The 12,030-nt window shown below is 47.6% G+C and overlaps 1 protein-coding gene across 2 annotated transcripts in view; it reads left to right on the forward strand.

The window, feature by feature from the left end:
• The window catches only part of Plxdc1 (plexin domain containing 1), a 62,139-nt gene that overhangs the window by 38,066 nt on the left and 12,043 nt on the right, over window positions 1-12,030 (forward strand). For both annotated transcript variants that reach the window (XR_012438605.1, XM_020172249.2), the window contains exons 8-10: window positions 5,069-5,164; window positions 8,441-8,522; window positions 11,882-11,942. Coding sequence is in view for 1 of the 2 variants with exons in the window: in XM_020172249.2 (XP_020027838.2) it covers window positions 5,069-5,164; window positions 8,441-8,522; window positions 11,882-11,942 (239 nt within the window). In the remaining variant the exon portion in view is untranslated. The remainder of the gene's footprint in view (window positions 1-5,068; window positions 5,165-8,440; window positions 8,523-11,881; window positions 11,943-12,030) is intronic.

Consider the following 12,030-nt stretch of genomic DNA (forward strand, 5'->3'; position numbering starts at 1 on the left):
TAGGAGGAAAGGAAACACAATGACTTAATTATTTTTATTTAATTTAATTTGGAGGGAGCAGCACTGGGGTTGGAACTCAGGGCCTCATGCTTGCTAGGCAGGTGCTCTACCACTTAAGCCACACCGCCAGCTATTTTTTGTGATGAGTTTTTGAGATGGGGTCTCGAGAACTGTATGCCTGGGCTTGGCTTTGAACCACAATCCTCCTGTTCTCGACCTCCTAAGTAACAAGGATTACAGGCTTGAGCCACCAATGTGTGGCTTAATTATTTATTCTTAAAGACAGATATGTAAATGTTTTTCTGTGACTCTTTTAGAAACACAAATGAGGATGCTCTAAGCAGTGTTGGAGTGGGGAGGGAGATCACTAACTTGCATGGGTGGGAGCCCGTTGTGCAGTTTCTTCTTAGCACTAGTTCAGTAACTAAAGGAGCAACATGAAATTAACTCTGGTGGGAAGATTTGCACCATAGAAATTGGCCTAACAAACACAACAATGGGATTGGACTTTGAGTACATGATAAAAGCGAGAGCACACAAGGGAGGGGTGAGGATAGGTAAGACACCTAAAAAACTGGCTAGCATTTGTTGTCCTTATTAACGCAGAGAAACTAAAGCAGATACCTTAAAGCAACTGAGGCCAATAGGAAAAGGGGACCAGGAACTACAGAAAAGGTTAGATCAAGAAGAATTAACCTAGAAGGTAACATACACGCACAGGAAATCAATGTGAGTCAATGCCCTGTATAGCTATCCTTATCTCAACCAGCAAAAACCCTTGTTCCTTCCTATTATTGCTTATACTCTCTCTACAACAAAATTAGAAATAAGGGCAAAATAGTTTCTGCTGGGTATTGAGGGGGTGGGGGGGAGAGGGAGGGGGCGGAGTGGGTGGTAAGGGAGGGGGTGAGGGCAGGTGGGAGAAATGACCCAAGCCTTGTATGCACATATGAATAATAAAATTAAAAAAAAATTGGCCTAAGCTATAAGTGGGGACTTCCTGGTCTTCTCCCCACCTTGCCCGAGGCAGTTGTTGAACTGTGCACACGTTTGGGAGCTTTCTAGAGCTGTCCTGGCATTAAGACCTGAGTTTTAAGTCTGGCCCCTGCAAAGGAAAAAAAAAAAAAGATTGTGTGGCTTTGAGCAAATAATGTCCCCTCCTTAATCTCATCTTCCTCCTTTATAAAATGTGGAGAACAGTGACATCTGTCTGTATACCCCAGAAAGTTGTGAGGGTGAAATGATTCAGAACCAGGTAACCTCCTGATATGAGCCCCAAGGTGGCTAGCACCAGGTCTGTCCTGCTGTCACTGAAGGCTCACTCAAGATTTAGCAGAGCCCTGGGACAGAACAGGTGTGCTGAGGAGTGACTGCCGTACCTATGGCGCTAGGCTTTGGGGCAAGTTTTCCCATTCAGTTATGGTAGATGTTTCCATTTAAAGTTGTGGATAGGCTTGATAAATTGTAAAGTGTCATACAAAATTTATCAGTCTGAACCTCAGTTTCCCCACTTGTAAAATGAATGGCAAGACAATTTGACTTCTTAGCTCCCTGGCAGCTCTCAGCCTGATATTGCCAAGTCTCTGAAGCTGTGGCCCATCTCATCTCCGACAGAGCCCATACCCAGTGATATTCTCCTGGTGCACACCTGATAGGGTCGCCTGGACACCTCATCCCACCCACTCTTTCCAGCTGTTTGCCTGAGAAGTAGCACGTTCTCAGACCTATCTGAATGGAAGATGGAGAGAGAAAGCAGGACAAGGCCTGGATCTCATTCCAAACTATCCAGCTTCTATTCAGGAGTCCACAGGATGGGAGGGCACCTCAGAGCTGGAGTGGTCATCCTCCCTGGCAGGAAAGGCCTCCCACCACCACCACCTTCTCCATGACAGCCAGTGTGTATGCAATGTGTGTGTGTGTGTGTGTGTGCATGTGTGTGTGTGTTTAGGGAGATTCTTAAATCAGTACTCTCTGAGCAGCCTTCAGGGCATCAGTGGGAGATTCATCCCAACCCCTAGTGCCCCCAGGCCCATTTGACACCTGAGCACCAACATCCCCCACTTCTATTGCCTCATTATCCAGAGGGGGCAAAAGAAAAAAACGGCATTTCCTTTGGACCAGGAAAAAACCAGCAGAGGCCAGGGCGAGGAGTGGCAGCCCCAGGAAGAACAGCAAGCACCCTGGACCTTGCAGAGGGCAAAGAGAGGCACACAGGATGCTGGGCAGTGGGGGAATGGCACTGAAGGCTGGGAGGGTAAAGGTGGTGGACCAGGATGTCCAGGTTGCCAGCCAGCATGGTGGTCAGCTGTCTCTTTGTGGGTCTCCACTCACAGCAATCTCCATAGCAGAAGGGACGTGCTGGTCCACTAGAAATTCTCTGAAATATGCTATCAGAGAGAGAGAGAGAGACAGAGAGGAGAGAGAGAGAGAGAGAGAGAGAGAGAGAGAGAGAGAGAGAGAAAGGAAAAGAAGAAAGAAGTGAACCTGCCTAGCAAGCTTGAGGACCTGAATTCAAAGCCCAGTACCACCACCAAAAAAAAAAAGTGGAACAGAAGAAAGAAGTGAGCCATCCTTCTTCCTCATGTTGAAATTTATAACATTGGTTAGGGTGGAGTTTGAGGGTTTAGGTGTGGCTAAAAGTGCCTTAGAGTCTCAGCCACAAGAAACATAACAAAAAAAGGAGCTGGGAGGAGGATAAGAAAGAGTAATAGAGAGTGATTTTAATCGAAGTATATTATATGCATGTATGGAAATGTCAGAGTGAAACTCCTTTGTACAATTAATATGTACTAATAAAAATAAAATTTTTAAAGAAGGAGTTGGGGCTGAGAGGAAAGAGGGTTTCTCAAGCTTGCAGCAGCTCCTGGGATTCAGGTGCTTTTTGTGCAGGAGCTGTCTTGTAATTCTCAGAACAACCCCGTAAGTGCAGTATGACTAGTCTCATTGCTGGATGTGGTTCACTGAGCTTCAGCCCCTCATTCAGGGTCACCCAGGTGTCCACCCGGTTGCAGTGCCTCCCATATCCTCCACTCCCCGTGTCCCTGTCCTGATATAGGGCCTCTCTTTCTCTGTGGTCATGGTCAGCCTCCCAATTTCTCTTCCCTTCACACCCAGACCAGAGCAGGGCCTGTCCCATGAATGACAGGTGGCCTCCCCTAGTGACAAGGGAGTGAGGGGGCAGTGCTGGCATTTCAAGCACAGGCCCCAGAGCTGGTTCCTGTTTAGTTCCAGGGTACCTTTGCTGGCACCAATGCCAGAGCCGTTTCCTTCTCATTGCATGAAATGATGTTCTGTGGTGTCAATTATTTTGGAGGCTGAGATGTCTGCTGTAACCCTGCAGCAGGGCTGTGTGATGTGATGGAGAGAGACAGCATGCTTTAGACTGGGGTCAACTGGGGTTCAGTCCTGTGTTTAGTAGGAGGGAACAATTCCAAGATTGAGGATAAGTAAATCATGAAACACAGCTGAGATGTTCTGCTAAGTGGTAGATACTCCTCCCCTAGATTCTTCATACAGGAGGATAGTGGGGGCATGAGAGACCCAATATGATCCTCCTACTGATCTCTGTGGACACCTTGAGAAATTTTCCTCCAAACCACCTTTAGCTAAGTGAGAAGCTTATGTTCCCATCAGCTCTGGGCTTCAAATGCCAAAAATCCAATCCAAACTAGTTTAAACAGAAAGGGATGTGGGTTGCGTTGGAGAATGCTGAAGTAGCCCAGAGAACTAAAGGAAGAGCTGAACACCTAGAAAGATGGGGCCCAGGACAGGTCCCAGAACACCACCAGTACTTCCTATTTCTCTCCACAAAATGGCTTAATTCTCTGGCTTTCCCCACGAAACTGGAACCATGGTTGTTCATAGGGTCTGACCTTGCATCTTCTCAATTTCATTACTGCAGAGCAAAAGTCTTCTTGGTTATAGTTGAAAAGGCCCAGAGAAGGTCTCTGGTCCAACCCTGAACCAATCACTTTGAGGCAGGATCATGGAAGATGGAGAGTCTGAGGCAGTCCACATGTAGAAATGGGCTGGGCACAGATCCCCCAAAGGAAATGCTGTTTCCAAAAGAAGGAAGGGGTGTTGGGCAGACCACACACTAAGTGGCCCTTTCCCCATGTGGGGAAACTCATTTGCAAAGGTCAGCAGCTGGATGCTTGCCTTTCAGCACAGAAGGAAACCATTCCTGAGTCATGGTTCTTGGTTGAGCATGGTGGGATAGTGGGAAATATCAGAGCATGTGAGATTACCATTTCAGGACTAGCCTTTACAATTCCAGTTTTTTCCTTTCAAAGGTGTCATGGCAGATGTTTCTGCATTTCCACTTCATAGACAAGAAACTGAGGCTCAGTGACTTGCCTAAGGTTATTTAACAAGGTCAGGAGCAGAACTTGAATCAGAACTTGAGTCTTCTGACTCTGAGGTCCTGAGGGAAGTTTCTGAAGGGATTTAGGACTTAAGCTTGGCTCCAGTCCCTGAATCTTGCACAGGCCTCCATCAGGAGGGGATGTGGTCAGCATTGTCCAAAACGCAGTCTTTCCACTTGCAGAGTACTCACTGTGGATCAGGTTCAGGGCCAGGTACTCACAGCCCCCATTCTAACAGAACCTACTGTCCAGCCAGTGTGATGAATGCAGTAGGAGGAGGGCACCTGGCTTAAGTGGGGCGGGGCGGGGGGGGGGGAGGAGGAGCTACTCAGAGGAACCAGGGCTTGAGCTGGAGCTGCAAGAGTATGCTAGATAAGGAGAGAAGGACAGAAGAATATATGGGTCGAGGGATCAATAGGTGTTATGGCTCAGAGGCATAAGGAGGCAGGAAATCCCCTCATCCTGACACCAGGAACAGCTAGGCCTCTGTGTTGTGTCGCTCACCCTGCTCATCATAGAGGGCTCTCCTCTCAGGATCAGCTCCTGTCCTCCAGTCTCCCTGCAGTTTCAGCATCGCTATTCCAGGTGGACAGGTTTACTTCCTCCTTAGAGATTGCAGACTAACTCCTGGCAGGCTCTGGGTACAAGCCTCAAAGCCCTCTGCTGTGACATACTCCTGATGACAGATTCTACCTCTGTTTCAGAGTCTCGGCGCAGGACCATCTTTGAATACCACCGTGTGGAGCTGGACTCTAGCAAGATCACCAGCACATCAGCTGTGGAGTTCACCCCATTACCAAGTGAGTAGGGGCGTTCCCACTGATGGGGGCGTTCCCACTGATGGGGGCATTCTGCCATCCTGGAATGTGCAATGGGGTCAAACAGAGGAGGAGGGTTTGGTCATGAATGCTGGGCCAACTCTGCCTGGGCTCAGCAGTGACTTCCCCCCAGACATCAGGGGGACACAGGGTTCGGACATCTTTCCGGTCTCAGCTCCACCCACTAACCCAGTCACCCTCCATCAAGACAGTCCTCATTCCTGCTGCTTCCTATCTATCTGCTCTGTGAAGGCCCACACTTGGGCCTTCTGCCTGGGCCTTTCTTTCCCCAGGAGAGCTGTCAGCTTTCTCTCTCTCTTCTCTGTCTCTGTCCAAAGGTCCCTGCTCCAAGGGCCTTCCTCTGTCTCCCTAGTGGGACCCATCCGCCACTCTCATTCTGCCACCCTGAAGTCCTGGAGCAGACTTAATGTTTGTCCACTTGCAGGTGTCTCTGCCTTTTTCAACTCATTCCTGGTCTCCAGCACTTGGGATAGTACCTGACCCCAGTGGACAGTAACTATTTGTTTTGTTTTGTTTCATTTTGTTTTTTAAGACTGAGTCTCACTATATAGCTCAGACTAGCCTAGAACTCATTATGTAGCCTAGGGTGAACTTGAACTCCTGATCCTCCTTGCCTCTGCCTCTTCAGTGATGGAATTACAGGTATATACCACCATGCCTGGCAGTATTTGTTGAATGAATGAGTAGATGGAGGAACACCTCCCAGATTTATTAAGAGGAATAAATAAATGTATAACAAGTGACAGTTACCAGATGCTCCTCCTCAGTACCTCTCACTTCATGCTCACGGTGAGTCTCCCAGGCAGGTGGTAGTACATTCCCTGATTCGTAATTGAGGGAACTAAGGCACCTGAGTGTGAAGTAACCTCCAAGTCAAACTGTAGGCTGAAAGAGCAGTGATGATGGCCCCTGTGCTCTGCGAATAGCTCATTTTCTAGAGGAGAGTGAGAAGAAAGGAATGGGATCCCTATACCTGGTTTGCTCAGACTTCCTAGGAGGAGGCTCAGGTGGGATTTTGGCAGCAGTCCCTCCTAAGGGCTCGATGTCGGGAGTAGGCAGTGAGGACTGCCAGCTAGCATGGCAAGGGCAGACCTGAGCATCTTTTTTTTTTTTTTTTTCAGTAATGCAACATTTTTATTGAAGGGTAACATGGAGAAGTGCACAATATTAAATGTACAACTCAGTGAGTTTTCACAAATCAGACACACTCATGTTATCATTTACTCAGATCAGAAATTTGAAGTTACTAGTATTGGAGTCTTCTTCAACCTCCTTCTCCTTTTCTCCTACCCCAAACATGACCACAATACTGACATTTTATACCATAGATTGCCTATTCTTGAGCTTTATATTATTGGAATCATACTGTATCTACTTCTCTGAGCGTGGTGTCTTTCACTTGACATTGTATTGTGAGATTCATTCATGTTGTGTATAGCATTTTCATTCCTGTATAATATTCCATTTTAGAAATATACCATAATCTGTTTATTCAGTCTGATATTGATAGTGTTGATGTTTTGGGTTGTTATGAAAAATGCTGCTGTGTGTCTTTTGGTGTTGTATACATCTTTTTTTTTTTGGTGGTATTCAGGTTTGAATGGTACTATACATATCTTTTGAGATATGCAATATGTGCATGTATGTATGCTTAATTTTGTTCACATATATTGTATGTATGGGATGAAATCATACTGTAAGTACTTTTTGAGTGGCATCTTTCACTTGATGTTGTATTACTGTGAGATTCATCCATGTTGTGTGCTGTAGTTTACCTCTAATCATTCTTGTATAATATTCCATTGTGTGAATATACCACAGTCTATTTAAAGGGTTGGAATTGTTTGATCATAAGGTCTGCATTGATAGATATCATTAAATTTTTTCCAAAGTAGTCATTTCAGTTTACACCCTCACCAATAGTATTTCAGTGTTCCAGGTTTTTGTTTTTTTGGGTTTTTTTGCATCCTTTTCAACACTTAGTATTAAGCTTTTTTTAAGTTTTAGCAATGTTGGAGTGCTGTCATGATAATAGTTTTAATTTATGTTTCCCAGATAACTAATGAGTCATATTTCCACTTGGTTATTATTCAGTTGCATTTCCTCTCCTGTGAAATGCTGATTCAAGTCTTTTCCCCATTTTTCTATTGGATTATCTGTTTTCTTATTGATAGGTAGTAGTTCTTTATAGACCTTAGGTATCAGTTCTTTATCCATTACACGTGTTGCAAATTTCTCATTTTGCAGCACTTTTTACTTTCTTTTCTTTTTGGTGGTACTGAGGTTTGAGCTCAGGGCTTTGCACTTGCAAAGCAAGACCTGAGCATCTTAGATGCCTCAGTCAACGTGTGAATGCAGGAGGTATATCCGGAAGTACAGTAGACTTGGTATCTCAGGGTGCATGGTTCCAACTACACAGCCATTGAGGACAGACCATGAATGCCCAGGATACATAGCGCCCAGTGCAGTACTGAAGATGCTTGACTGATTTTTCCCACAATGCCAGCAAACATGCCCTGCTTTTCAACAAATCTCACATTTTCACTTGATCTCTTTTACTTTGATTTGGGGGCACCATTTGCTTTTTTGGAAAGCATATTTTCACAAAATTAAGGGCAGGAAAACACCCAGCAGATCACACAATGATTTAAACACAACTGATGATAACACAGAACTGAGAGCTTCTCCACACCAATTGAGCTGCAGCATGCATGCTAAGGAATTAAAATTTTTTGTTTTTTGAAATTTCTTTTGATTATTTATTTATTTATTACCTCATTTGGGCAAAACTGTGTGTATTGCAAATAAGGCAGGCTTACTGAATAACATCCCTGGCTGTACACACTTACAGTGTCCTGTAAGTTTTCTTCATAGACCTCATAACAATCATAATCCTGTGATTATTTTTGTTTGATTACCTGCTATTTCTCCATACGACTATAAGCCCCAGAAGGCAGGGACTAGGTTTTACTGTGGAATCCTCAGCACCAGCTCAGGGGCTTAATCCCTGGGTGATGGAAGGAAGGAAGCAGGGGGTGGTGAGGGAGGGAGGAATAAAAAGAAAGGAGGAACAGAGGGAGCAATTTGGGCTGCTTTTCAAATGAGGGTGGCAATAAGGGCCTCCAGGGTCCCCACTAAATCAGAGATTCCATAGTTCTGGAAGGACCCAGAATTTAGGAGTTGTACCCTTTGGAGCAAATGGAGAGGTGCTGAGTGGCCTCTGCCCCTCTCTTGCAGCCTGCCTGCAGCATCGGAGCTGTGATGCCTGCATGTCCTCGGATCTAACCTTCAACTGCAGCTGGTGCCATGTCCTACAGAGGTTTGTGCCAGGTTATGCACTGAATCCCAACAACAGACCATGGAGGAGGGCCAAAGGGTGACAAAGGCCCACTTCCGGCTTCAGGCTTCACTGCCCAAAATTGGCCAGCATGAGGCTCTCTCTCTGGCCAGTACCACTCTGACCCTTAGGACAGGAATGTTACAGAAGCGAGTTTCTCTCTGAAGCTTATGCAGGTGGCAGGCTGTGGCCTGAGCTGACGCTGGGCTTCTGGATGACCATTCAGGGACTCCAGCTCCGGTAGCTCCCTCCGCACCCTCAGGAAAGGCTGTTACATCCTAGAGCAGGGCTTCACATGTGGCAGGGCATGTGCCCATTCCAAAGCTGTGGGCATCCCATAATTACCGGGCTCCTGTTAAACATGCAGATTTCTAGGCTCCTTGGGTCAGGATTTCAGGAGAGATCTGGGAGCCTGTGTTTTAATGGCACCTTGTCTGCCAACAAGTATAAGAATTGCCAGCTCAGAGACAGGCTGTGAACCAAAGAACCATTACTACTGGGGAGCCCTGTGATCCCAAAATACTGCCTCAAGTATTCTTTCTGGGGCTGAAACACAGTTTCCTGAAAACCAGGGGTGTGGATGTTGCAGGCACCCATGGAAACAGGAGAAGCTACAAAGCTGTGTTTGCTTGGTTTTGGAAGCATAGAAAATTCTGGGTGAGATCCAGTCTAGGGATAAAGTTCTTAAACCTGACTCATCTTCCACTCCTTGTTCTGAAATCATTTCCTCACAGATTAGACTCATTTCAAGTTCTGTTCTCCTCTCCAAGATAAATAAAAGGCAGAGGGGGAAAAAAGGATTCCTTTGGGGACTAGGGCTCTCATGAGGGTGGAAAGTCCTAAGAACTCTAAGAGCCTCTAAGGCAATCTTGAAAATCTCAAAACTTGTAATCTCCAAGTTCCTGGGCAGCTGTTGTGCAGCTGTCAGCATTTCCTTTGCTGCTTTCCAACCTCCTGGAGCAGAAACAGAACTGCTGGCCTCTACAGGCAGCCTGCCTGGCACACAGGACTGCCTGGCAGGGAGGAGCAGGCAGGGGGCTCACTAGGCCTCCGAGGTATTCTTCCCTTCAACTATGCTTTTACTCATTCTATGAGACCTGTTTGTTTACCCTGTAAAATGGACGGGGGCTATGCGACTCAGGGAGTCATGGGTGAGGAACTCACTATTATGTGAACTCCTCAAATGCCAAACAGCATTTAAACAAAGACTCGGGGACCTTCGCAGGAAGGACGCAGAGCCTGAGAGAGCTGGTAGAGCAGATCCCAAGGCTGGCTCTTCCTGGAGTGTTGCTTTGCAGACTGCAGACTGTGAGGTTCTCAGAATCACCTTCAGGTCTTGGTACAAGAAAACCCACCCCAATCCAGTGAACACGAGCCCCTGGGACCAGGACCCCAGGGGTCTGACTTTTGGAGTGCCTCATCTTGTGCACTTTCCAAGGTGAAAACCATTGTCAGCAGTGGGGAGACGCTCTAGGTGGCCTCAGATGAGCCCTGGGATCTTGGGGCTGACTGCCACAGTGTGACTCAGCATCCAACACAGGCTGAGCCATAGGAACTGCAGAATGGGTCAGATGAACACAGACCCTCACCTCCCCTTCACCCCTCTCCAGTTAGCAGCCATGCTCAGGCTCAGAGATCGTGACAGTGTGATGAGGGGGTGGACTGGGGCCCCCAACATGAAAAGACTAGTCTGGTGGGGAAGCGCAGGGCCTCTGCCAGTGGCCTCTGTCTCTGCTGTGGTTGTCAGCTGCAGCATGAGGACCCTCCATTAGTGGGTGTGAGGCAGACAGGCTGGAAACGATGGGTCCCCAGATGCCCAACTGGCTTGGGCTCACTCCAGCCTGTGCCCCGCCTTGCCAGCTGTCTAGAGCCTTGGCTCCAAATGAGAGCTGACCCCATGTCCCTAAAAAGCCAGAAGGCAGATCTGGTGCAGTGGCACCCCAGGTTCTCCTTTTTCCTTCCCTCCACCAACTCTACCCTCTGTAGCCTTCCAGGGCACCCCCTCCCTGCTCTGGGGCTGGATCTGATTTAGACAATTTCACTTACTATGACAGGCATCTTTCTGTCATTATATCACTCCCTCCCCATGACCCACTGTGGAGTCTAAGGTGACTTTAGCTTCAGATTAGCGCAGGAAGTGACTGTCATATTCTTGTCTCCGCATGTCACTGTGAGGTCCTATGAGAAGGGACAGAAGCAGCCTGTGGCTGGGGCAGTGTCTGCATTCAGGAGATGTTCAATAAATGGTCATTTCTCATGCCCTTCTTTGACTCTGGACTGGTTGACAGGACTTAGCATGTAATGTTCTTAGACCTATACTGAAAGTTCAGTCCTTAAAAGAAGCAGTTAGCTTGATCTAAAAGGAACTTGAATAATCCACCATCCTCCAAATCATGAGTATGGAGGACCTGAAAGAAGGAGCATGTAGTTGCACCAGTTCAGCATCCTCAGGCGGGAGCAGCAGCCTGGACGCTATGGAAGCCTCTACTGAAGCAATGAACAATGGCCCTCAGAAACCAGTGCTGTTGGCCTCACTGGGTCTTGGGCAGACGGGTGGGTGGCTGCTAGTGTTAAGTTAACTTATGGAGACTTCTTTCTCTGTTCTGGTGGTGTGGAATATTATTCATCCCATGCAGATGTTCTGGGCTTGAGTAGGGTTTGGTGGCTTCTCCTGGCACTGAAGAGGGAAGAAGGGAAATTTGAGCACAGTGCTGCAGAGAACATCTCTGATTCATGCTCCACACTGTCCCTGGGGAGGGAGGCACTTGATGGCTTCCAGACCAGCCACACTGCAGTGTCCTCTCCAGAGACCCTTGTCAGCCAGAGTTTAATCTCTCCCAGCCTCTGGCAGGACCTTATTGTCATTTAGTAATCACACAGGGAGGTGTTGGCTAATTCCGCTGATGCCTACCTTCTGCCCACCTTCAGGCCCCTCAACAATGGGACAAGCCTGTGAATGAGCAAGCCTTTCTCAGAGGAGAGAGTGGGTACAGATTGCCCAAATTCTTAGTGATGCCAAGACAGCACAGAGTCAAAGGACCTTAAAGGTCTCTAGAGTTCATGCAGTTTAGCCCCACCCAGCTGGACAGATGTTGCTTTGGACTGGGGAGCTGGGTTAGGAGGGTGAGAGTGCCACAAACACCTTCCGCTTCTTCCAGGAAGGAGTAGAGAGGAAGGTCTGAGTCAGGTCTATGCTATGGCCATGGGAGCCTGTCCACCCAGCCTGGGAGGGGCCTTTCTCCTCATGATCATCACAGAGCTGTTACAGAGTAGGGAGAAATGAAAGGGGAAGGCTGCTCTGTCGAGCCCCTCACATCCCTGACCTTTTGGTCCCTCTGCAGGTGCTCCAGTGGCTTTGACCGCTACCGCCAGGAGTGGCTGGCTTTTGGCTGTGCCCAGGAGGTAAGAGACATGAGTGATCTGCAGTAGCCCCTATTCCAGGTGGGGAAGAGGGGCTGCCAGCAGTCCCCTCCCCAAGCCCCAAGGTGTC

This window comes from Castor canadensis, chromosome 11, assembly GCF_047511655.1.
Source record: "Castor canadensis chromosome 11, mCasCan1.hap1v2, whole genome shotgun sequence".
Lineage (NCBI taxonomy): Eukaryota > Metazoa > Chordata > Mammalia > Rodentia > Castoridae > Castor > Castor canadensis.